The sequence below is a fragment of the Meriones unguiculatus genome, chromosome 8 (genome assembly GCF_030254825.1).
Source record: "Meriones unguiculatus strain TT.TT164.6M chromosome 8, Bangor_MerUng_6.1, whole genome shotgun sequence".
Taxonomy (NCBI): Eukaryota; Metazoa; Chordata; class Mammalia; order Rodentia; family Muridae; genus Meriones; species Meriones unguiculatus.
The window spans coordinates 93,592,370-93,619,014 of NC_083356.1; the positions used below are offsets into that span (position 1 = coordinate 93,592,370).

Genomic DNA, 26,645 nt, shown 5'->3' on the forward strand with positions numbered 1-26,645 from the left:
TAACTGCTCCTCTGCAGCAGATGTAGGGCCAGTCATTAGAAAAGCCAGACCACCTAAGAAGACTAGTGCTGACAGTGTCAAGTCCACACACGGCTTTTGTGCTCCATAGGCTGCTGGAGGTTCCATGCCTATGATGAGTAGAATGCTTTCTTCTTGGTCTCTGGGCTGTTTGGAGTGTGGTTGGTTATTCTCTCTCTCTCTCTCTCTCTCTCTCTCTCTCTCTCTCTCTCTCTTTCTGGGATGCACTCAATTTTCCCTTTCAATGGCTGGGTATTGCTTTGCATTGTACCTGGGGGAAGGGTGACAGGGAGGGAGGAGATAGGAGTTTCTCTTCATTGGTACCAAACTGTGTGGGAGAAGATTAGCAAGAAAGATGAATGAAACTCAGGAAACTCAGCTTCCTGTGCTTACACTTCAAGGAGATCAGATTATGATCCTAAAGGCTTGGCACGAATCCTGATCTAAGGAAGGGAAGACCCTGCTGCCACTCAGTGAAAGCTGAGCTAGGCCTGTGCACTACGATCTGGCTGCTTTACCATACTGTATTGCATAGTATTTTTAAAAAGTAAGAAATAAGACTTTTTTTCTTATATTAAAATAAAACCATCATGATTTAAAAAATAACTTCATAATATATCCCATCACTCATATTTTCCAGTTTTCTCTCAGGTGTGTTCTCCATTTCAAACACGCACAGGATCAGTGGCACATTGTGTCTGGGTATGAATATGTCTTTGAGTCTAGGACAGGCGTATAGTCCTGGCAGTCACACAGTGAAGCTGCTGGGCAGACCCTTTCATAGGGAGCTCTTAGCGTTAATGTTTTCCTGTTTGCTTCCTCCTCTCACAGTAGCTCAGGTCCTGAGCCAGGTCCACAGCTCTTTACGACATGTAGCTTTAATGAATGACGGATGGATGCTGTATTTTTGTTGACAACGTCATAGAAGAGAGAGTATTATCTATTTTCTTTGTGAGTCAGCGAAGTTCTTAAGTTCCTTGGGTGGTGATCTGATTGCTCCATTGTCTAGCTGTTTTTTCCCTTGTGTTGGAAAGGCATTTTGTCCTATCACTTTGGTGACAGTTTGATATAACCAGTTACGTATCAATTTTGTACCCAGTGAATTTAAAACCAACTGATAATCTTAGATTTGATCAGTTTCTTTGAGCGTCACAAATTGATGGTTGCCTAATTCCCTTCTACATTAAACTAGATTCTTTATTTGCCTTCTATTGCTGTGACAAAACATTCTAACCAAAATAACCTTTGGTAGGTGACCTAGACCAGTAGAGGATTCTTCAGGACAAGCTGCTAAAGGGGCAGTAGCCAGGAGATGAGAAGAAAAAAATCAGACAGAAAGCTAGCATTGGGAGGCCTCACGTAAGCTATGCTTACACCAAGCAAGCTTGTTAAGAAGTACAACATCGTATATGCTATTTCTAGGAAAGAAATGGGACAGATGTGGCAGACACTATCATACAGCAGGACAAAGTTGTGAGGAGGCTAATAAAGCAATGTTGTACAGAGGGAACACAGGGAATCTCAAGAGAAGACTGAGCATGCAGCTGCGTTGGGATTGATAACTCCAGTCTCTTCAAAAGAAAAGCCAACTTCCAAGGTCCTGACCCCACTACCAGAAGTCTGCTCCTGAGCGAGGACACAAAACTAAGTTTCTTTTGTCCCATCATTTGGGCCTCTCAGAAAGCTGAGATAAGTCTGGATAAGTCTGACTCTCAAAAGGCAGGGAAAGGTTTATTTGGCTCACTTGAATACCCCAATCACAGTGCATCATGAACGAAAGTCAGAGCAGAAACTGAAGGCAGAAAATGAAAGAGACCATGGAGGCTTGTTTCCCATGGCTTGCTCAGCTTGCCTTTTAACTATCTGTCTATCTGTGCATTTGGTGTTTGGCCTGCATGTATGATTGTGTGAGATAGTCGAATCCACTAGAACGTGAGTTATAGATTGTTGTAAGCTGTCAATCTAGACTCAGTTTTTGAGTCTTTGTTATCCCTCCATGTGGGCATAAATTCACACAGACTTGTACTTTTTTGATGTAATCATATTAATACCCAAGAAATCATTTTGTGGTGAAAAAATAATCTGAGGTTTAACTTCTAAGTTCTTTTTTCTCTTTTTAAAAATGTTTATTATTATTTATGCAGTGTTCTGCCTGAATGTATGCCTACAGGTCAGAAGAGGGTACCTCATCATAGACGGTTATAAGCCACCATGTGGTTGCTGGGAATTGAAGTCAGGACCTTTGGGAGAACAGCCAGTGCTCTTAACCTCTGAGCCATCATTCCAGGCCTTCTTTGCTCTTTAAACTAAGCCATTTCTCTAAGGAACAATCTTATCCCTGAGGTATAATGTAGATGAGAATGTGAGACTGGCAAGTGCTGAACAAATTTTCTTCTCAGATTGTGTTTAGACATTGAAAATAAGTCTAAAAATTATAAGTTCATTCTGATATTTCCAAATAAATGTTTATTATCTACTTAATCTCTTTGGTTTAATATTTATCACTTTTATATTGAAATGTGTAATTTCAGATGGCCGTAGTGGTCCATGCCTGTAATCGCAGTGCTCAAGGAGGCACAGGCAGGCAGCTCTCTTTGAATTCGAGGCCAACCTGGTCTACAAAGTGAGACCAGGACTGTTAAGGCTACACAGAGAAACCCTGTCTCGAAAAAAAAACCTAAAATAAAATAGAGAAAGAAAGAAACGTATAATTTCTGACATTAGTGCAATTATTTACATTTTCTTATACTATGAAAAGATTTTGGGTGGTGTATCACTTAATGGTGTAATGCCTGCCTAGCATACAGGAGGCGCTCTGTGTTCCGGTCCCTAGCACTGCAACAAATAAAGCACAAAAATGGCTAAAATAAAAACTCAAAATCACAGTTCTAGTATCATTGCCATCTGAAGTACTGATAGTAAAATTAATCAAGTGTTCTTGGTTATTTTGTATGTAACAGAAATATCTATTTTGATGGCTTAAAACAACAGAAATTGATTCTCTTACAGTTTTGAAAACTAGAAATCTGAAATCAGGGTGCTGAGCAAATACCATTTCTTCCAAAGTTTCCAGATAAGAGGCCTCTTGCTAGTCCCAGTTTCTTGTGGCTGTAGTTACTGCCTGCTCGCTGTGTAAGTACAGCATCTGCTGCCTTTTTGATGTGTCCCTTTTCTTTTTCTTGCATCTGTATCCTTTTCTTATTTTTTCTTATATGGGGGCATTTTGGACTCAAGCTAGAATAATGCAACACCGAGTTCCTTACTTGTATTATATCTGCCAGGACCTCTTTTTCCAATTATGATCAACTCACTGCTAGGGGCTCAGAGCATGGGCACAGACTTTAGGGGCTACTATGGATGCCAAGATAAATAATTTATTTATAAGAACCAAAGTTGGATAGTGTTGGTTATCAAGGGCAAAATTATGCATCATTATTATTCCATGTTAAGCTCTTTTGAACATACAGCTTCATTGTCACTTGCAGTAGAGGTACCATCTCCTAATGGACAGGAAGATACACCTGTTAGATGTCAGTTGGGAGAGGCTAGAGAGAAGCACATAGGTCTCCGCTCTTATTCTATTGAGTTGGCCCATGGATGATGATAAGAGTTGAAGGCCCAGGAAAGAGAAAAAAAATCTTCAGGAAACAGTGACTACTGTCACTACCATGGTAGCCAGATTTGGTGGGCCATTTGTTTTAGGCTGAATTCATCTTAAAATTCACATTTGTTTATATGAACAAATACTGAGCTCCACAAGATTATGTGGTTATTGGTTAGTGATGTGTTTTCCTGAGACGTTATATAAAGTAAATAGACATTTCAAAGTTGACAAAACAAAATGACATTTTGCCACCTAACTCTGAGAAAGATGACAGAAATACACACTGGAGAGAAGACAGCATCTTCAAGGAATGATGACTGGAAGACTGCATGTCCACCTGCAGAAGCATGAAATTAGAGATCCATATTTTTCATTTGCACAAAAATCAACTTCAAATGGATCAAAGGCATTTCTGTGAAGCCCACGACACTGGAACTGCTAGGAAGCATGGATAGCATGCTATAAGGTGTAAGTATAAGAAAGGACTCCTGGATAGGACTCCATTTGCTTAGGAACTAGGGCCAACAGTTTGCAATCGGGACCTCATAAAATGAAAACCATCTGTACAACTAAGGAAACAATCAAGTGAAGAGGAAGCCCATAGAATGGGACAGAATCTTTGCCAACTACACATCTGACAGAGGATTAATGTCCAGGATATACAAAGAACTTTAAAAAAAAAAAAAGTTAAAAAAAAAAAAGGCTACAGACCTGAGCAGAGAATTTTCAAAACAAGAAATTAAACTGGCTAGGACAAATCTTAAAAGAGCATTCCGTATCTTTAGCAGCTAGGAAATGCCATTTAAAACTACTCTGAGATTTTTATCTTACAGTAGTCAAAATGGCCACGGTAAAGAAAACAACTGGCAATAATTGCCAGTGAGGCTGTGAAGAAGAGGAAACACTCAATCACTGTGGCTGGGATTGCAACCACTGTGGATTATTCTCCAAAAACTAAAAGTAGGTCCACCCTATGACTCAGCTATACCACTCCTTGGTATATGCCCAATATGGCGTGGGACTTGACATCCTACTCCACAGACACTTGCTCAACCACGTTCATTGATGCTCTGTTCACAATAGCTAGTGTTCTTTAACAGATGATTGGATGATGAAGATGTGATACGTATACACAACTAAATCCTATTTAGCTGTAAAGATAAAATCATGAAATTTTGCAGGTAAATGGATAGAACTACAAAATAATCAACTGCGTGAAGTAACCCAACCTAGAAAGACAAACACTGCATGCATTCCCCTCTCTAATTGTGGATCCTGAGGATAAAACATGGAGCAACCACAAATCCCAGGAGAATGTAAAGGACGTGTGTGGGAAAACATACTCTAGAGAGGGTGATAGCAGGATACAGGTGCTGTAATGGAAGGGTGGCAAGGATGGGGGAAGGGGCGGGAGCACCTTAATTGTGGTGGTAGTGGTGGGGGAAAGTGAGGGGAAAAGAGAAGGAGAGAAGAGAGATAAATAACACTAGGGATAGTTTAAAAAGCTATAGAGAAATGTTATTTTATATTTATTTATGTAACAAAATCTCCAGTATCATTTATGGGAAATCTCCTTTTGAATTGTCATCAGGAGAGTCTAAGAGTCGCCCTAAAACTCCCTCTAAAACTAGGCGATTGCCCTTGCCCTTGGCTGCCTTCTATAACTTGAAAGTAAGGCTGTGTTGTGGAAGACACTGCACGCTTTGGGTGCAGGGCTGGGAGGAATTAAGCTGGAACTGATCTGGAAGGCTCTTCGCGGAGGATTAATTCTCATACTATCTGAAGTGTTATATAAACTGCTGTGGGAGAAAAACAATCTTGCTGAAGACCTACAAGCCATACCAATAAGCAGCATGGCTAGATATTTCTCCAATGGTACAGTAGCAGGGGCAACCAGAAGCAGTTTAATTGGACTTAAGGCCCACTCCATAAGAGGGAGTTCGTGCCTGGAACTGTAAACCCAGGTTATTAGGGTCATGGACTCTAGAAGAAAATCTATTACTGTTTCCTAAATGTCTAATTTCTAGCTGTGTTCTAAAGATTTATCCCTATGCCACAGATAAACATAACCCTTACCCTTCATCAAAGAAGCTTTTTTGGGACCAGACAGAGAACATTGTAGAAATTCACAACTGGTCAAAACGTAGAGATGGTGGGCCCATCCTTAACTGATGTACCAACAATACAAATCCTAGACTGAAGGCTCCAGGAACATCATAAAAGAGGGGGTTGAAAGACACTAAGAGCCAGAGGACTAGGACTCCTGCTGTGAGGTAGTGTCTTCTCCATACTTCAGGGAAGCTACATCCAAGAAATCTCAAAAAAATGATTGCTTGAATAAGACCAACACAATGAGACCATCAGTTGACATGTCAGGGTGGGGAGAAATCTCACAAGACCATAGCCCAAGATAAAGAGCTACAGGCAATAAATGACTACTGAGAAAGGGAGAATCAATCTTCTACAGGGATGAGCCTTTTCCCAAATGTTCAGCCCTAAACACATGTACATATGAGCAACATTAATGAACTTAGCAGGTTATGTGTGGGTGTGGGTGTGAGAGAGAGAAAGAGAGGAGAGAGAGGGAAAGGGAGGTTGGGAGGAGAGTCATGAATTTGAGACAAAGTTGGGGGATAATAAGGAGTTGGAAGACGGGGAGGAAGAGGTAGAAATGATGTAAATACAGTACTCATATATGAAATTGTCATATTTAAACAGTTTTAAAAATTACTAATTCAACAGGGAGTGGGGTTAGTTGTCAGAGATCTCAGAGTGATGTGCAGGGGTGTGGATGAGTTTCCTCAGACAGATACTTTTTTGTATTTCACTGGTTGGGGAACACTTAAAATGGTCATTGTTATCAATTCGTTTATATTCTGGTCCAGCAGTGTGACAGGCAAGAACTGACTGTAGAGCACAGGTTTTTTTGTTTGTTTGTTTGTTTGTTTGTTTGTTTTGTTTTGTTTTGTTTTTGTTTGCTTTGTTTTTTTCTGAAAGGTATTTTTATCTTGGGTTGTCTTTTGTTTGCCACTTTGAAGGGCCCATCTTTCTTTCCTCAAGGTCTTCCGATCTCAGCAAAGGTTCTCATTTAGTTGCTGTTGCTAAGAAGACAGGTTTTTTTCAGTTTCCTTTCCTGAGGCAGTCCAGGTCTGCGACTGCTCCCTTCTAAAGCCCTGGAGAAGCCATCAGAGGAGCAGATGCACGCTCCCTGTGTCTTGAGCTTTTGGTTTTAATTTCGTTGGGGACCTGGAATATTTTATATGAACTTAGAAGTGAGTTTGTGTCTTTGCTTTTCTAAAGTGTTCCTTTGTCATACAGCTTTTGTAGAGGGGAGAAAGGTGATGGCCTTCTTTTTAGGCCTAGAGTGAGGAATGAGGAAAGGGAAGAGAAATTGCATAAAGAGAATGGAAAATATTGCTGTCCTTTCCTACTCCTTTTTTCATTCCACTTCTCTCCCTCCCTTCCTTCCTCTCTTCCTCCCTCCCTTCTTCCCTCTCTGCTTTCCTTCTCCCTCCCTCTCTCCTTTCCTTCTCCCTCCTTTCTTTCTTCCTTGGTTTTCTTGAGAGTCTCTATTCTAGGCTGGCTTTGAATTCACAGCAGGTTTTTTGCCTAAGCCTCTCCAGAGATGGGATTACAGGTGTATGGCCAGTTTATTAATACTTTCTGAGCTTGTCCGTTTACACAAATGCTTTGTCAGAAGTTCTGTTTGGCATCCTTGGCTAGAGTTTGCTGCCAGAGGCTGTCCCACCCAAAGCCTTAGGCATCCTTTTGCCCCAAAGAACATAGTGTTGATTGCCTTCCTGCCTGGTAACTGGTAATATGAATGAAGCTTTAGTTTCTTTTTGTCTTAAAAAGGCACTTATTAGATTGTCTACAGAGTTAATTTGAGGCCAGAGCTTACCCTGTCTCAAAAAAAGAACAACAAAAAATAAAAAAGAAAAGAAAAGAAAGAAGAAAAGACACATAAAACTGGTTTACTGCCTGAGTTGTATGGCATGAAATAAGCTACTTAGTTATGTGATTTGAAATAAACTTTATTTAAAGGCATATTTTGTAATCCTGGGGACACTTTTATAGGATATGGAGAACGTAACTATTGAAGTATTGTATGTTTGAATGAAATTGACTTTTCAATCTAAATTTTATTTTATTGCACTACTTGTTTTTGTTTGTGATGATGGCATCAAACCCAGAATCTCATCACATATGCTAGGTGATCACTGTACTGCTGAGTTGAGAGCCAGACACGGTAAATTTCGAGGAATTTAAGTATGTTAGCTAAGAATTTCAGAGATGTATAAATACTATGTTATCATGTCTTAACACTTGGATATGTAACTCAGTCTTTGTAGTGGAAACTTTTTTCTCCTCTTTCACCACACACACACACACACACACACACACACACACACACACATCAAATGACTTCTGAATATCTTGCAAATAGTTGATGTGTTTTGATTCTTTTTCTTTAGTGCTTTGCTAAAATTACTGGCAGGTGACCTTAGAACACCTTGCAATTATGGCTTCTGCATCACCAATTGATTCAGTTTATTGTCCTGGCATTGTGGAGAGTGACATGCTAGGTGCTGTGCACAGCATCTTTCAGAAAAACTTAACTTCTTGGAGTCTGCACATGGAACAGATCTCCCATCTCTGTATTCTCTGTTGTCTGGCATTCAGGAAGAAATTCTCTATTTTTGAAACAGGGTTTCCCTGTGTAGCTTTAGTTAGACTGGAACTTGCTGTGTAGACCAGGCTGGCCTTGAATTCCCAGAGATCTGCTTGCATCTGCCTCTGCTGGGATTTAAGGTGCGAGCCACTACCGCCAGGCCAGGAAGAACTCTCAAAGTGTTAGAATCCTCACTGCAGCAGTGAGAAAAACTGATTTTACTTACATAGAAAAGTGCCAAGTTGCTTGATTTTATTTCTAATTATCCAGGCTTGAGGCTGCTTAGGTGAGGGAGGGGGAGGGGAGAGACTTTTGCATTGCTCTGTCAATGCAAAATGCCCGCCTTAACAATTTAAGGGGAAAAATGTTTCTTGAGGTTCATGTTTGTCACCGGGTTGAGGACAGCATGGCAGTTTAGAGCAATCCATATTGTGACGACCTCTGAAGCAGAGGAAGAGAGGGAATGTAGTTGAGGGCCTAGAGACCAAGTGTGCTCATTCAGTGACCTGCTTCCTTTCACCATCTCTGAACAGGAGCAACATATTACGAATCCTTTGAAGGATTAATCCATTCACTAGGTGACAGCTCTCATGATCTCATCCTCTCTGGAAAGGCTATCACAGACAGACATGCCCAAAGGCTCATTTCACTGACATACATGTTTTTTTTCCTCCCTCCCTCTCTTCCTTTGCTCTCTTCCCCTTCTCCTCTGTTATTCACTTTTCCTGATATAGTGTTTTGTTGTTGTGATATATGATCACCTCTGGAGGACTCTGTAGTCTTTGTGCTCACTGAAGGTACCCTGAAGTAAAGTTCTTGGGTGGTGTAATAAATGGGATAGAAGATTTCATAGTTCTGCTTTTTCAGATGAAGAAACAAGGCTTTAAAACAAACAATACTAGGAGGGCTGGGAGATGGCTCAGTGGTTAAGAGCACTGTCTGTTCTTCCAGAGGTCCTGAGTTCAGTTCCTGGCTACTAAATGGTGGCTCCCAACCATCTATAATGTGATCTGGTGCCTTCTTCTGTTGTGCAAATGTACATGTTGAGAGAGCACTCATATAAAAAAAAAACACAGTACCGAATATCTACTTCAGAGCCTGTCACTCTAGGCAAGTGCTCTGCAGTTGGCTCCTCATGCCCATATTCGCTGCCATTTTGTAAAACGCTCATGAATGCAAAGACAATAACAATAGATATGTCACATTTCAACATCTTCCCATATTTCCACTTGGCAAAACACAGGTCCGTTTCCTTTTTAGATCAACTAAAGAGAGGAATTCTGTAATTGTGAGTAGAAGCTAAAGTGTAAAGCTGTACTCAATACGCTTTGCTTGTCCAGGAGACATACATGAAGAGTTTAAGATTAAGAACAAGAGTTTAAGATTAAGAACACAGATTCCTAGGTATTTGATGGATTAGGTGAAGAGAATTTGTAGTTTTAATAATTACCCTTGCTTGCATTAGGTAAAGGTCTTTGGCTGTTTGTGCATTAAGAAATATCAATCTAAAATCAAAATCTTTGGCTGTTAAAATAGGAGAACAAAGCATCTGGAGGTTAATTGAAAGCTTATCCCGGTGCCAATTTGACATTTCACTAGTGTGTCTAGTTCTCGATCCTCAGTCACAATAACAGCATTTATGGTGAGCACTGGGGTGGTCGACTCTGTACACTGGACCACCTGAAATCATTGGCCAACCCCGTCAGAGTGGCCTCTTCATCACGAGATCAAAAACTTCAGCTGTACCCTTACACTGAGGAAAATGATGAGTGATGAATAGGATTAAACAAGCCCAATTAACCCAGCATATTACAAGATGAGTCACGGAGTATTTTGATCAAGAAAGCCCTGTTGAACTAGACTGGACTAGAAGAAACTTTTGCTAGTCTAAATAATGGAGATTATTTGGAAAAGCCTCCTCACAGTTGTTTTCAGTCTGATAGCTGTAATGGAACTCTTGCCCCACCTCCCCTGACGAGGAAAGTGATTTCATATTGAGCTAAAGAATGCTTCAGATTTCTCCAAGAAACCATGGCTGTGGAAGGAATCTGGCATGCTGGCTTTTCAGTTCTAGTTTTATGCAGAAATGGACAGCTTTTAATGTGAGGAAAGGAAAAGGGGGAGTCATGCAGTTTTATCCATCTGTCTTTCTAGTAGTTAAAAATGCTGTGTTGACCCTGTTAACTGCTCACTCTTTGTTAGCTTATGATTCAGCATCCTCTCTTGTCTGTTCCAATGGCAACCTGAGAGTCTTTATGTCATGACTTTCCCTGCGCTGAAGTCCTGGACCTGACTTTCTTTTCTTTCTTTCTTTCTTTCTTTCTTTCTTTCTTTCTTTCTTTCTTTCTTTCTTTCTTTCTTTCTTTCTTTCTTTCTTTCTTTCTTTCTCTCTTTCTCTCTTTCTCTCTTTCTCTCTTTTTCCTTTCCTTTCCTCCCCTCCTTCCCTCTCTCTTTCTTTCTCTCTTTCTCTCTTTTATTTTCCTTTCTTTCTTGCCCCTGAAATTACACTCCAAGCACCTCTGCCTTTGTTCCCAGGCTTCCTCATCTGGAACACTTTTTGTCTCCTGCCTTACACACACACTCAGGATAGCTCTGTGCTGTCTCTCTTTCAACATTCAATCCAAAACCCTCTTTCTCCAGGGACATCCCTTTGATCAGCACAGTTGGAAAATGCCTCACCTCTCTTTGAACTGGGGAGGCTCACATATGGCTCTTATCATATTCTACTTTGTATCATAACGCTGTGTGCTGTAGCACGAAGATGAGATTTAACACCCTGGAACTGAAGAATTGAATTTATTTCTCTTTGACTTTTTAAAATAGTAGTACCTTCTCTTATGTGTTCTGAATGCGTAAATGAATAAAGTGACCCATTAAAATTGATATTTGTGTGTATACCTTGAAATGGGTAATCTAAATAGAATGGCAAGGTTTAAAATGTTTCGAGGCAAGGGCTTGCTTTGCAGAATGCTTTTAAAATCCAATCACCACCAGAGGGGTGCTTCTAAACGGCTCTGCAGCGAGATTGCCTCTTCCATGGCAGTGGCTCTCAACCTTCTTGATAGTGTAGCACTTTAACACGGCTCCTCATGTTAGGGTGGCTCCAAGCCACAAGATTATCTTATCTGCTACTTCATAACTGTAATTTTGCTACAATTATGATTCATAATATAATATCCGATATGCAGGTTACCTGATTTACAATCACCTGAAGGGGTCACGACCCAAAGGTTGAGAACCACTCTCCTATAGCCCTGGCTTCTTTACCAGCTGGTAGATAAAGTAGGTAATGGTTTAGCGGTTGTACCTCATTTTACTCCATTGTCCTCTTCTGTCTCATCGTGCCCTCTGCCCCCACTCTTATAAGATCTCTTCTATAGGTGTGCCCTACACCAACTTCTCTGAAATTTATGATTGGTTTTTGAAATAAAACAAAAATGTATGTCCCTTTGCGGACTTTGGTACTATTCATTCCCTGGGAGTCCAGGCCTACTTGTATGAATTATTTTTTATTTGCATTAATTTGTTAGCTTTTCCAGTTTGGTGGCAGTGAACTTGATCCCTCAGAACTAAGTGGAGTCTAGTAAAGTCTTCATCCTTCCTCTTATCTATAGAGCAGGTTCATGCCTAGGCCGACTCACCTTGGAGGAGGCAGTTAATGAGAAATGTGATTATGAAGGCATTAGACAGCCATAGACCCAAGAGGGATATTGAATAGGATCAGCAGCATATGCCTTTAGCGCTGACCTGAATTTGACTTATACTGTGCAGCAGGCCTGCTGTAGATGTGTTCTGTGCCAAGTGTTTGCTGTCTTTTGTGGGGTACTTTTACAAACTCATCTTTAGCTGAGCATGGTGTGAAATACCTGTGACCCCTGCCTAAAGGAAGCTAAGGTAGGAAGACTTAAAGGCTGTTTTCAAGACCCTGTCTCAAAAACAAAACAAACCTGACATTTAAATTATGAGAAAAGTGACATACATACATGAGATTCAAAAGAAACTCAACTTCTTGAACAAATACTGTTTTATGTAGTGAGAATGAATGAAGATAGAGCAGGTTTTCAATTTAACTCTCATTTATTTGTTGAGATGGGGTCCAACTACACTGTCTGCGTAGAACTGGAATTTGAAGTCTTTCTACCTCAGAATTCTAAGCAGCTGAGATAGCCATAGAATTTTATTCTATGTAATTCAAGATGAGCGTGCTCATATAATATGGAAAAAAGAACAAGGGTCAGAGAGTTGGGAACCTGAGCCTGAATCTTTGATGTAATATGTGAATCTTTCATATAATTTAATGTGTATAACAAATGTATGCAATACATACCATTCAAAATGATGCCAGGAGGTCACCAAATCCCCTACTTTCCATTCTCTTGTCTATATAATGCTTAATAGAACTACCTACCAATAAATGGTCTTGAGTGAGTTCAGCCACATAAGGAACAAAGTGTCATTTAAAGATAAGTTAATCCTTGATTAAGTTTGGCCCTGGATGAAAAGGTGATTATGTACCTGGACTAGAATAAAATTTCCTTTACTAGTGAGAAGTTTTTTAATCTGTATGCAAGGGATGTACAGTTCATATGCTGTAATAGTTACCTGATAATTTTTGAGGAAATATTAATAAAATGGTTCACTACGAGGTGCTTTACCCTATTATAAATTTTTAAATTTATTTTATTTTTAATTAAACTATAATTCCATCATTTCCTATCTCCCTCTTTTCTCTTCAGTTTCACCCATGTCCTGTTCCCTCTCAAATTTATAGCCTTTTAACAATTATCACTATGCAAACAAATAAATAAGTCCTGCATGGTGAGTCCTTTTCATGTTGCTTTATGTCTGTTTTTAGGGATAGTCAGTTGGTATTGGATGACCAATCAGAGGGCTCATCTCAAGGGAAGACTAATTCTTTCTCAGCAGTCATTAATTGCCTGAAGATTTTTGTCTGGGGTCAAAGCCCTGTGAGATATTCTCCTCCTACGTTAGCATATCAACCAGTGTTTTAACTTAGAGATCTGCCTGTCTTTGCTTCTGGAGTACTGGAATTACTGGCACTCTTGGAAGAAATATACATTTCTATATGGTAAACAGCTGCTTAATCTTGTTCTGGCCAGTCGCTGCTGCTGTGATACTAGAAAATTCTCCTGTAGAAGAAACAAAACTATGGTTTTTAAGAATTACCAGGAATATATTTTTTTGAGTTGTTGAGTGGGAAAGAACACAGTAAGGACCTTTCTTTTAGAGCTGATGTATTTAAACTTTTCATACATATAAAACACAACATATATTCAGTTGCTCAGGTCCACAAAGCCTCCCTCAGAATTTCCCTTCCTGATTTTGAACCTTTTTTCTTTCAGTCCTTGACCTCAGCTTTGAGCGCACCACAGTTTGGGATCTTTAATTTGAAGGCTGTTTTAGAAACCTGGTAATGATAACATGCGTGCCTGTTTATATACTCTCACGCTAGCCACCTTTCAGCAGTTAACTCAGTACTCATTTTTGAAACAAATTAGTTTTATCCAGTCTTGACTCAAATCTGGCTATTTTTAAAGATAACTTATTACAAAGTGAAAGATTGCCAACACTGAAGATATCCCAAAGAATTCACTAGGCTGACCTTCTACTGACAGAAAATCTGGAAAGCAATAGGCCAAGCATAGTCCTTTGAGTGATTGCTGCCCAGCCTTCAGGGAAAGCAGTCCCTCTCTGGAGCTGGGAGGACATGGATTCAGGCCCGTGGCATCACTCACTAGCTATGTTATGAAAGAGAACACTGCATATTTTTCAGCCTTGCTTTCCTCCTGTGCGAAGAGATAACATGGAGGCAGAACAATCAGCCCGTCATGGTTCTTAGCAAAGCCACATTCACACTGGAGGTGTGTTTGGTCATGAGTAATGACATGAATGTGTTTCACACGGCTGGCTGTGGTACTCCTTCATACCATTTCTGCTGTTTACTTAACTTGGTGTTTCCTGCAGGAACGATTCCAGGTGAAGAACCCTCCTCATACGTACATTCAGAAGCTCAAAGGCTACCTGGATCCAGCTGTAACCAGGAAGGTAAGGTGGATACGTTTCCATTCTTGGCTGTGGCTTCCTCTTTAGTGGATAGAGTCCCGCATCACATCAGAAAGGAAAGAGTTCTTTTCTTTTTTGTTAGTTTTTGCCAAAGCTCCAGGCATGCTTTGGAGGCCATCAACATGAGAAGATGAAGGGCAAAAACATCTTCAGCACTTAAATGAAAACTTCCCTACACAACAGTGATGTTCCTCTGATGGATACTGATATTGTCAGTTCCCATTGCTCAAGGCAGTGAGTCCAGTTTTGAAAGTGTTTAGGCCCCCAACAAAGCAGGCATGCTTGTCTTTTCACATCTTGGTGTAACTTCTAGAACCCTGAAAAGTCTCTGGGACTGTCCTCCTAGCTGCACACTGACATCCTCTGTTGGTGTTTCCAGCTTGCTCAGCCCCAGCCCCAGCCCCTAAGAAGGTAAGGAGGGAATAGCTGATTTCATTCTTAACCGTCTCTCCTTTTGCAAACAAGCCCTGCTTTGTGAAGCTGCACAATTGGCGTGAGCTGATGCCTTGTGGTTAAGCATGTCGCCTGGCACAGCCCCCCAGGCTGGGTCAGCCCAGGGATGTCTCAGGGCAGAACTGTCCTTGATGAGTACGGGGAAAGACACTTTGTACCAGATAGCACTTGTCTTCCCCTTGGCCTTCACAACTCCTGCTTTCAAGGCTTCTCAAGCTGAATGAATACCCTTTGTTGTACCCTCAGCCGTGGTTCCTGAGAGAAGAAAAGCACACTTTTAGCTGTTTCCAGGCATCTTGCCTCACTCTTTGCTTTCCTTTTTTTTTTTTTTTTTTTTTGTTGTTGTTGTTGTGCCTATCTCTCCCCTTCCACTCTGCCCTAACTTTTCTCTCTTCATTTTTCTATCCTAACTCTTCATTGCCTATATGCCCCCTTCCCAGAAAAAATGTCCTGCAAAGAAGAGTAGCTCCGGTTTCCCCTGGAGGTTTCTTGAGAGTTTGTCCTATGGTTTACTTGCAGACAAGAGGGTTTTAAATGATAGAAATAATGGTTGAACTTTGAGATCCAGGGGCTAGAGCGATGGCTCTGTGGCTTAGAACGCTTGTTGCTCTTTTGGGTGCCTGGGTTCAGTTCCCAGCACACATGTGGTGACTCTTATTCATCTGTAACTCTAGTTCTAGGGCATTCTTCTTACCTCTGGGAACAACAGGGACACACGTGGTGCACAGACTTTCACGCAGGCAAAACATTCATACACATAAATAAATTTTTTAAAAGAAAAGGAAATGGAGATGCAATTCTTGAATGTCCCATGTTTTCCCTCATCTTCTGTGAATGCCCCTGGTAATATTTCTCCCCCTCAGAAATTTGATGATCATTTTTAAAAAGGTCTGTACTCATTCTCTTTCTCCTTTCAAAAAGCAATAGCTGTTTAACCCCTCTGAGTTTCTCTGATTTATTTTTTGCCCGGTGCGTAGAACAACCTTAGTTTTAAAGGTCAGGTAATGCTGTGACAAGGAACACCTGTGAAACACACAGAATAGAAATCCTATTTTTTTCTTTAAAAAAAAAAAAAGCTTTTTAAAACTGTTGTTTCTACAAGGGTGCTCAGTCTATAAAAAAATAATTCTACTGGTTCTTTAGAAATCCCCAGACTTGAGATGGTGGTTGAGTGTTCCACTAGCACTAGGCACATTCGTATGACCTGAGTAGGGCTGGCATAGAAGTATTTATATACAGACCGAGTGAGCCCTCTCCTCATGCAACATGCAGTTCATTCTAGAAATAATCCCACATTCCAGAAAGCATGAGGTATATAACCATACTTCCAGAAACTGCCGCCTCGGCTCCTAGCCCGTACCCTCAGGAGACCTAAAGAAAACCAAGCAGAAAAAAATAGGGCGCCTCTTGTTAATCATCTCATTCCTTCCCAAATCACTTAATAAAGGAATGAGCCTGATGGTGGTTGTATCTGTCTGTCCTGACCCATGTGTCCACCTGAATGGCCTTGTTGGGTCTGTCTGTTCAAGGTCTGTCGTTTATCTGAGGAGAAATGGCCTGGATGTTGGATTAGCACCCCGACTCCCTGCCGTAGTAAGATTCTGGCAGGAGCTGGCAATAGGAAAGGGTCTGTACCACACAACGTAATTGTAACGACTGAGCCCAGAAAAAAAGGAGATTTGCTTGGAAAAAGACATGGCTTTCGGGTAAACGAGCTTAAAATTCTCAGCTGTGGTACACTGTTGGGAGAGTGTTCAGATACGGCCTTTAGATTTTAGCCAGACTGCCTAGGCTGAGCAGGGTTCCTTCATCTGTGCGCAGGGTCCTCCAATAGTCCATTCATTAATCTTTTGTTCAAGTTGAATAGAAGATACTTAGTTTGCCCTTAGAAAATACCCAAGCACATTTTGTTTAGAATAGCTTTAAATGAAACCCCCTAGGGAAGGGAAGGAAGAACCTAAATTCGAGATCTCTGAGTCCAGGATTTCATAAACCAGTCTTCTCGTTTTATACCAGCTTTATTAGCCTGTGCCTCAGGGAAGGCTGTGTTCATGTCTAGCATGGAAAGAGGTTACAGGCCATGAAGAAGGGAGTCTGGTCCTTTGCTGACTCTACATTTGTGAGCAGAAACCTATTGTGTGGCCCATCCGGGCTCAGCTGCCTCCCTGGGTTGTAGCTGGCCTGTATCTGTGAGGAAAGGGAGAAGCTAGGGACTGCTTGGTAGTGATTCCTTGGTAGCCAGGAATCCTTCCTGGCTCTTGCTTTCTGCTGGGTCCTACAGTTTCAAGATTTCTCTTTGAGGAGAGAAATTTAAATTTAAATTTAAAATTTTGTGGATGCAGTTTAGAAATGCAAAGAGTTAATGCTCACTGCTATGTGTTAGCAAAAGTGGATGCTAAGGCTTTTCTGCATTCCAAAGTCCAACCGAAAATTGAGCTGCTCCAAGGAGCATGCAGCACAGGGGTAAAGTCAGTTTAGTTTGTCTGAGCATCAGAAAGTTGCACTTAGAGTGCTGAGCGTAGCCAGTGTCTGATGAACGCTGCTGCTGCTGCTGCTACTCGTAGCTCAGTGCTTTGACTCAGTTGCTTTGTCAGGCTGTGTTCCTGTCAATATGTATGTGTGCACATATACCATCCATATCAGTTTACTTGTCTTTTCTTTCTTTTACTCTCCTCTCTCTCTCTCCCTCCTTCCCTCCATCCCTCGCTTTCTCTCTCTTCATGTCTTTTGGTCAGACCTCTTTACAACTGTATTATGTTTTCAGTACTATGCTTGCACCCTTTGTAAAAGATCATCAGGAGATGACTTCTTTGAAGCCTGAGGTAGACTTAGGGACCAGTAGAGACTGCACAGAACCTCTCTGAAATGTCTTAACAAGCAGCTTGGAACTTTGGCTGTTAGCCAGGCCCCCATGTTACTTTCTTTTTCCTGTCAAATCCCTTGCTTAGTATATTCATTGCAGGGAGGTCTAGTATATCTCTCTAAACTGTCGATGGCCTTGCCATGTGTTAGTTCTTTCTTGGCAGCAGAGAGAGAACACTCCCCCCTTTATATTTGGGGATATCTCTATTTCCTATATTCCAGTGTATATTGATTACAAAAACCTAAGACAATCTTTTTAATAGTGTTTGGGAATAACAGTGACAACTACTTCAAGAAAGCAAGGAGAAGAGGAGAAGGGGTAATAGGAGCCTGCCACTGCCAAGAAGTGTTGCTGGTCTCCTTTGGGCTACTGGTTCCCAGGCATGTGGCATAGCTCTTGCAACTCCACAGTCTGGAATCATGCTACCAACCACCTTCTCCTCCTTGCCTTTGGATACTGTTCCTCTGAAGTATGGGAGCCATGACGAGTGGCCTGGAAATAGAGGACTCTATTCTTATTGCACTTGGTGGCAGCAGAAGACAAGGGTCTTTCATATCCTGAGCTGTAATACACAAAACCTTTTCCAGTGAGTAAAGAAGCTTGAGAGGATCAGGCTGTAGCACAGATAACCCGAACCTTTTAAAAGCCCTTAACAGTGACTATAGTACATTGAATTTCCTTCTTCCAGAGTAACCTGAGACTATAGTCACTGTTAAGGTTTTGTAGGGAAAAACACCCTCCAGAGAACTGATGGTCAAAGTAGCCCATTGTATCTTGGAAACTTCTTATATTTAAAAATATACATGCATGCGCTCGCCTGCGCGCGCGCGCGCACACACACACACACACACACACACACACACACGTGTATCACAGCAGGATTTATTGAAGAAAGGACAGGGCACCTCTAGAAAGACAGGTGGTGGGTTCTTGGTAGCAAGAGTGAGGGAGGACATTCTGAACGTGTGCATGTGCACATGGCCCTTCGCGAGTGACTTTCCAAATGACTATTCTGATTTTGTTGTTGTTTTTGTTTTGTTTCCTTTTTTGAATGTGTTAGGTCAACTCAAGACTGTTATGCTCAAGACTGCAGTCTTTAGAAGGGTCTTATTGGGCTGGAGAGATGGCTCAGAGGTTAAGAGCACTGTCTGTTCTTCCAAAGGTCATGAGTTCCAATTCCCAGCAGCAACATGGTGGCTTATAACCATCTATAGTGAGATATGGTGTCCCCTTCTGGTGCACAGACAGAACGTTATATAAGTAATAAATAAATAAATCTTTTTTTAAAAAAAGGTCTTATTACAAAGTTGGCCATCAGAGTTCATTTGTATTCTCTATAAAAGCTCTCTGTGTCTAACTCATTAATGAAAACAACATAGTTTATGCTGAAGACCTGATTTATTGCTGGGGTTTGGAATTGTGAGGCATTGTACCAATGAGATCAGCCCCTAATAAAAACCGTGACCACCAAATCTCTGTTGAGTTTCATGTATGCTATCATCAGTGACTCCTTGGGCAAGAACACTCTTGAAAATGAATGTTTGGTTTTCTATATACTCACATCATCCTATGCACATCTTCTTTTCATTGGTTTTACCATTTACTCTTTTATTTTAATATTTCATTGCCATGAGTATGACTGTGTCTCAAGTCTGTAGTCATCCTGGTGAAACTTGAAGCTAGAGGTGGCTTGGGGTTCCTGAACAATGATGATTATTATTGTGTATGTGGGACAGGGAAAGTAATCTACTTTAGGATATTACAGGAAGTAAGCAATTCTCTTGTCCTTTCTTGTTCTTTTTCTCATGACCAAGATTTGTGTGCTTTTGAATAAAACAAAAGAAGTATGAGAAATACACTTTAGAAGACAATATAAATTTATTATAAGTAAGCTACAGTAGCATCAGGCACTAAGGTCATATTTTGTTGAATTATAGAAATTCAGAAGGCGTGTTCAAGAGTCTACGCAAGTGCTAAGAGAACTGGAAATTTCATTAAGAACCAACCACATTGGGTAAGTGTGCTCCTGTAACGTGCTAGTACTAACATTTTATGTTGGAAAGTGACTGAATTGTACCTAAGAACTGAAAGACCAAGGTTTTGTTTGTTTGTTTTGGTTTTTCAACACAGGGTTTTTCTGTGTATCACGAGCCATAGCTATCCTGGACTCACTTTGTAGAGCAGGCTGGCTTGACCTCACAGCAATCTGTCCACCTTTGCCTCCTGAGTGCTGTGATCAAAGGCATGCGCCACCACGCCTGACTGAAAATCCAAGGTTTATATGAGAGGAGTCTTGGCTGGTCCCCTAATCACTGACTGTAAGAATCAGTAGAGGCAGAATGGGTAGCCCTTGGCTTGGAGTATTTCCAACAATTCTGTGCTTACTTGCTTGAATCAAGTAAACATGGACAGGTGATGACTAGTGTTGGCCTTGTGTATATGTGACAGTGCCCTAGCAGCTGAGGAACACGTAAGAATGGGTATAAACTGAGGTCCTTGAACTCTCTCAGCCTTCAGCTGCTTTGTCTTTCCTCAATTTCTTCCCATTCAAAAGGAATGGAAACTGTAGTGATGTCTTACCTTCCGCTTCTTTGCATTTGAGCCATGTCTCGAGTCTCTTTACTTCATGTCAGACACGAGACTGTGAAGTATTCCACACCGGGAAAATGAAGCTCATAAATCACTTCAATAAATATTGTTGGGAGTTCTTGTCATGCAGCACTATGGCTGCTTTCCCCCTTCTTTCAAGGATGCCGTAATACGTAGCACCTCGTTGTCAGGTGGTTTGTCTTCATGGCAGTCTGACACCAGTCACCTTACTTTGCACTCTTGGTTCTTCAGAAAGTACTGGTCTTGCTCTGTAGACAAGTCTTTCTTTGTTTGGCCTCTCAGTAACCAGGCTGGCTTCAGACTCAGAGCAATCCTCCTGTGTTAGTCTCTCAAGAACTAAGAATTTAAGCATGAGCAAAGTATACTACACCATTGGGTAAGTTATTTATATTTTCTGGGTTCTCGTGTTGTGAGTTTACTATGACTGAAGACTGTAGGCTTGAGTATGTTTTCAAATGTTGCCCTCTGACGTTGTAGGTCTGTTGGACTGGAGTTGTTTGTCAGTATTATACTATAGTTGTACTGAGTATTCTGTAAAATAGATGTATGACATGGATAGCAATTTACTTCTGCTCTAGACTTATTGATATAAGCAATTAGATGTTTAATTAGTACAGCTATTTCAGATTTTTTTAAAGTATGGAAATGATAACCTCGGATCTAGTTGGGAGACTTTGAGGTAAAATGCTCAAGGTAGAAGGCTACCTTGTCATGCCTATCACCTTCAGAACCAACTCTTCATAAAATGAACTGATTCTTAGCTTTGTCTTAAAAAATGGACTACAGAAAAACAAATAATAAAATCATGATTTTGAAATTGGGAAAAAATGTTGAATCTTTCGTTTCAAAACTTACAGAATTAATGGTTAAAGATGACTGCATGAACTGCAGAAAGTCCACAGCTATACAGAGTGCTTTGCCTCAAAACACTCTGGTCTGCTTTTCTGAATGTTTTGCCTAGCAAACCATTCTGAAAGCATTAAGGCAATTGGGGCTCTGGGGTCAAAGCACCAAGGCTTGTCTGTCTCAGGATGAAGGTGGTGGTAGTTTACAACTGTACACATGAACTTAGGAAATGACATAGCTGCTTCTACTTATGAGCTAGGTCTAGATTTCATTTGGTAGGGCCCAACTCTATGCCTTGAAAATCCTCAACTGAAAATGGTAGAATAATTTGCAGCATTCTTTAAGCGTTGCTGCCATGTGAAATTGACCATCACATAGTAGAGCAAGACGTTCATTTCTAATTGGGAGAATAGAAGAGCCCTTGCAGTCTGCAAGCAACTGGAGAGGTTTGTTGTTTAGGTTACAATAAGCATGCTAAAAGATGCTTCCTCCTTTTGTTGTCACCAGCTGAGAGTCTCCCTTGCCCACCCACCCAGTGGCTACAGCTGTAGAAGAATTCATGGGATGCATTGTCTCTATGGAAACAATTAGTGTACAAGTTCACATTGGATGAAACGAAACACCAGGATTTTGACTTTTCTTGATGATCTTGATGATTCAAACCTGAATCGGTCTCTTTTTACTGCTTTTACCTCATTTGATAGGTACTAATTCTGAAGAATTACTAACTGGTGAAAATTATCAATTGCTACCATAAGGAAATTTGATAGGCTACGATCCATATGTCTTTTTTTTTTACTCTGGATAAGAGAATAAAAAGGTAATTAGGCACCTTTATTCAACGAAGCGGTCTTGATTCAGGCTTTTGCCATGACTTCATTTATTAATTTGATCTTTAATAAACTTAAATTACACAAGCTCTCTGCACTCACTATGTTAACTAAATTAATCTCTCATCTGTTAAATGAGAGTAGCAGTGCTTGGATCATATGAACGAAATTCTTGGATCTGATGCCTGCTTCAATATAAAACAGCTTGTTAGATGTACTGAGGAGAATATCTACAAATAATTCAACAGCAGTTTATAGCATCTTTCTAAAGAATTCCATGTGTAGAATGTGATCTTGTGTACCTAAAATGGCCTGAGTACTTAGGAGATTATGATTTCCAGAAATTAAAGGCCGAAATTACACTTACAATCCATTTGTCCTGAAAAAATATTTTCTTGGTTCATGCCTGGGTTTCAAGGTTAAAGTTGTGAGTGGGCTTTGCTGAGGTAACATTTTAAGCCGCATCTTTGTCAAGTGAAAGCTTGGTTCTGAGTTTCATATAAACCTAAAACTCTATAAATGGAACGACTTTTGAGAAAGAAAATTAATTTCTTGAGCTATGTTGAAATAAGACTTTGGCTAGGAATAATCCCATTTACTTGCTTTTAAGAGTTATAGCATTGGAGAAGAATTGGGTTATGATTTACCCAAACCCCTGAAACTACTTGATATATTTTTGAAAAGAACCCAGTACCATTACAACACACTGGCAAGCAATATGAGTGGGCAACAGCCAAGGTACCTCAGATCTCTGGGCAACTGCTGTGGTGGTGAGGGTGAGCTGGAGAGCTTTGCTAGCTTTAATCCATGGAACTGTGGTGTTGGTGATTTCTTTTAATACCACTGCCTATAATGATGGAAAATTACTTTTCAGTCTAAATGCAAGGTCACAGGCATTGTAAAAGATGTTCACTTCACTAGTAGGTGGTTGAGACCACAGGCACGTAGAACATGGCAAACTGGCCAGGGCCAGGGGGAGTAGCTAGAAAGAGAAGGCAGTGCGGAACTGCTTAGGGAAGGCATTTTTTTTCCTAGACTGTCAGGTGTTCTATGGGTCGGTGATGGCTAGAGCTGGACCCGATCAAAGAGGGAAAAGAATGGTCAATACTTTTCTAAGATGTATACAAATTGTGTGTGTGTGTGTGTGTGTGTGTGTATGTGTGTGGCTCCCCTGTGATCACTTCATTCTTAGATGGTGCTGCTTTGGAAATCACCAAAGTCACAGTCATTTTGTCATTTGGTAGGTGCATTGATTGCATTATTTCACAGAAAAATGTTTGCTACTGCTCTGTACCTCGAGCCACTCTTATGTATATGGGGAAACTGAAGGGCAGCTGTTAATTATTTTATTCTACTCCATACCAGTAAGAAGCACTTAAGACTGGAACCAGGATTTGTCCACATCTAAAGCCCATTGTTCATACTAACAGTTCCCAAACTTTTTGACATTCTGACTCCTTTTTTCTAGCTAATCATTTTGGAGTTCAGTAAACTATTGTTGCTTATATGAATTTAGTCTAGTAATATTTAACATTAGAAACTAAAATTGACAAATTGTAAGTTTATTTAATATGTAATATTTCGAAGCAAACTTTTAATATGTAAACATAAACAATGCTATGAATATTAGCACATATAACATTTCATGAAATATAATTAAATAGCAAAAAATTTACTGTAAAGAATAGCTTTACTTATTTTCTCATAAAAATTCTAGAGCCTCTTTTTTCATTTCTTCGCAATAGAAGACAGCTGGGTGTTCCTGACACTGCATTCAGCTTGTTTTGAATTTTATTTTTGTTTGGTGAGGATGAAGAACATTTGGAAAATATGAGTTCTTAAGGTCTTTTTCAGATAGATGTAGACATTCTTCTGATACCTCTAAAGTTCTCTGAGTGAAAATGCCCAAAGGCATTAATAATGTACTGTTAAAATATTTTGTATCATCTGAAAATAGTGAAAATTTGACTTCTTTCTTTCCTATTTGTATCCCCTTGATCTTTAATAGTCTTATTGCTCTAAGAACTTACTGATCTAACAGGTACTATATTGAAGAGATGAAGAAAGTGAGCAGCTTTGTCTTGTTTCCTGATTTTAGTGGAATTGCTTCAAGTTTCTTTCCATTTAACTTGATGTTGGTTAAAGGCTTGCTGAATATTGCCTTTATTGTGGTTAGTGACCCCAAAAATTCTACCAGAGAATTCCTACAGCTGATAAACACCTTCAGCAAAGTGACTGGATACAAAATTAACTAAAAAAAAAAAAAACCAGTAGCCCTCCTTTATACAAGCAATAAATAGGCCAAGAAAGAAATTAGGGAAACATCACCCGTCACAATAGTCACAAATAATATACAATCTTCATGTAACTAACCAAGCAAGTGAAAAAACTATATGACAAGAACTTCAAGTCTCTGAAGAAAAAATTGAAAAAGATAACAGAAGATGGAAAGATCTCCCATGCTCATGGATCTATAAAAGTAGCATAGTAAAAATGGCCATTTTACCAACAGATTCAATGCAATGTCCATCAAAATATCAACACAATTCTTTATAGATCTTGGAAGAAGAATTCTCAACTTCATATGAAAAAGAAAAAGAAAGCTCAGAATAGCTAAAACAATCCTGTACAATAAAAAAACTTCTAGAGGTATCTCCATCCCTAATCTCAAGCTGTACTAAAGAGCAATAGTAATAAAAACTGCATGGTATTGACATAGAAACAGAAAGGTTGATCAATGGGATTGAATTGAAGACCAGAAATAAACCCACACACCTATGGACACTTGATTTTTGACAAAGAAGCCAAAACCAAACCATACAATGGAAAAAGAAAGCATCTTTATAACAAATGGTGCTGGTCTAACTGTATGTCTGAATGTAGAAGAATGGAAATAGATCCACATTTATCATCCTGCACAAAACTCAAGTCCAAGTCAATCAAAGACCCCAATGTAAAACCAGACACACTAAATCTAATAGAAGAGAACGTGGAGAAGATCCTTGAACTCATTAACACAGGAGACAACTTCCTGAACTGAAAGGACACCAATAGCTCAGGCATTAAGATCAACAATTAATAAATGGGACTTCATGAAACTGAAAAGCTTCTTTAAGGCAAAGAACACTGTCAATAGGTAAAATGACAGCCTACAGACTGGGAAAAGATGTTCCCAACCCTACATCCAACAGAGGGTTAATATCTAAATTATGCAAAGAATTCAATAAATTAGACACCAACAAACCAAATAATCCAATTTAAAAATGGGTTCAGAGCCAATCAGAGAATTCTCAACAGAATTCAAACAATTCTAATGGCTGAGAAACACTTAAAGAAATGTTCAGCATCCTTAGTCATCAGGTAAATCAAAACGAGTCTGAGATTCCATCTTACAGCCATCAGAATGGCTAAGATCAAAAACTCAAGAGACAACACATGCTGGTGAGGTTGTGGAGAAAGGGGAACACTCCTTCATTGCTGATGGGAGTGCAAATTTGTACAACCACTTTGGAAATCAATCTGGTGGTTTCTCAGAAAATTGAGAATAGTTCTACCTTAAGACCCAGACATACCACTCCATCTTACCACAAGGACACTTGCTCAACTATGTTCATAGCAGCTTTATTAATAATAGTCAGGAACTGGAAACAACATAGATGTTCCTCAACCATTGAAGATGGGAGGAGGGAGGGAAGTGGGTAGAAGAGGGGATGGAGAGAGGGAGCAGTAGTGGGGCTTAGGAGGAGGGAGTGTGTGGACTTGAAGGACTGTGTGAGAGAATGGAAATCAGACGTAGGGAACATCTCTGGGATTTGCCAGAGACCCAGGACAGGGAAGGCTTTTGGAGGTTTATGGAGGTCACTCTAGCTGAGACTTCTTTCTAGCAGCTGGGAATATGGAGCCTGACGTGACCACCCCCTTTAGGCAGGAAGGATTTCCAGTGTAAGGATAAGGACAGCAACCCACCTACCAAACCTTCGATCCAAAATTTGTGCTGCCTACAAGATGTGCAGGGACAAAGATGGAGCAAAGATTGAGGGAAGGGCCAACTAAAGACTGACGCTACTTGTGACCCATCCCAAGGGAGAGAACCAATACCTGATTCTATTAATTTTGCTCTGTTATGCTTGTAGACAGGAGCCTAGCATAAGTCTTCTTGAGAGGCTTCACACAGCAGCTGATGGAAACAGATGTAGAGACCCATAGCCAAACATAGCACTCAGGGCATCACGTGGAAGAGTTGGGGAAATGATTGAGGGAGTGGGAGGGGTCAACGAGTCCACAGGACCTACAGAATCAACTAACCTGGGCATGTGAGGGTTCACAGAGACTGACCCACCAACCAAAGAGCGTGCATGGACTGGTCCTCGGTTCCCTATACATATGTAGCAGATGTGTAGCTTGTTCTTCATGTGGATACCCTGACAACTGGAGCGGAGCTCCTCTCTGACTCTGATGCTTTCCTTTGGATCCCTTTCGCCTAGCTAGGCTGCCTTGTCTGGCCTCACTGGGAAAGGATGCACCTAGTCCTGCAGCAACTTATTGTGCCAGGGTGTGTTGGTACCCATGGGGGACTTCCCCCTTCTCTGAGGAAGGATATGGGAAGATGGGTTGAGGGGTGTGTAGGGGGGGGGTGGGACTGGGAGGTGCAGGCCTGCAATCGGG

General features: G+C 40.5%; 1 protein-coding gene across 7 annotated transcripts in view; it reads left to right on the forward strand.

Moving 5' to 3' along the window:
- Fmnl2 (formin like 2) overlaps positions 1-26,645 on the forward strand; it is a 289,369-nt gene that overhangs the window by 168,369 nt on the left and 94,355 nt on the right. For all 7 annotated transcript variants that reach the window (XM_060390165.1, XM_060390164.1, XM_060390167.1 and 4 more), the window contains exons 3-4: positions 14,280-14,360; positions 19,632-19,708. In XM_060390165.1, coding sequence (XP_060246148.1) covers positions 14,280-14,360; positions 19,632-19,708 — 158 coding nt within the window. The remainder of the gene's footprint in view (positions 1-14,279; positions 14,361-19,631; positions 19,709-26,645) is intronic.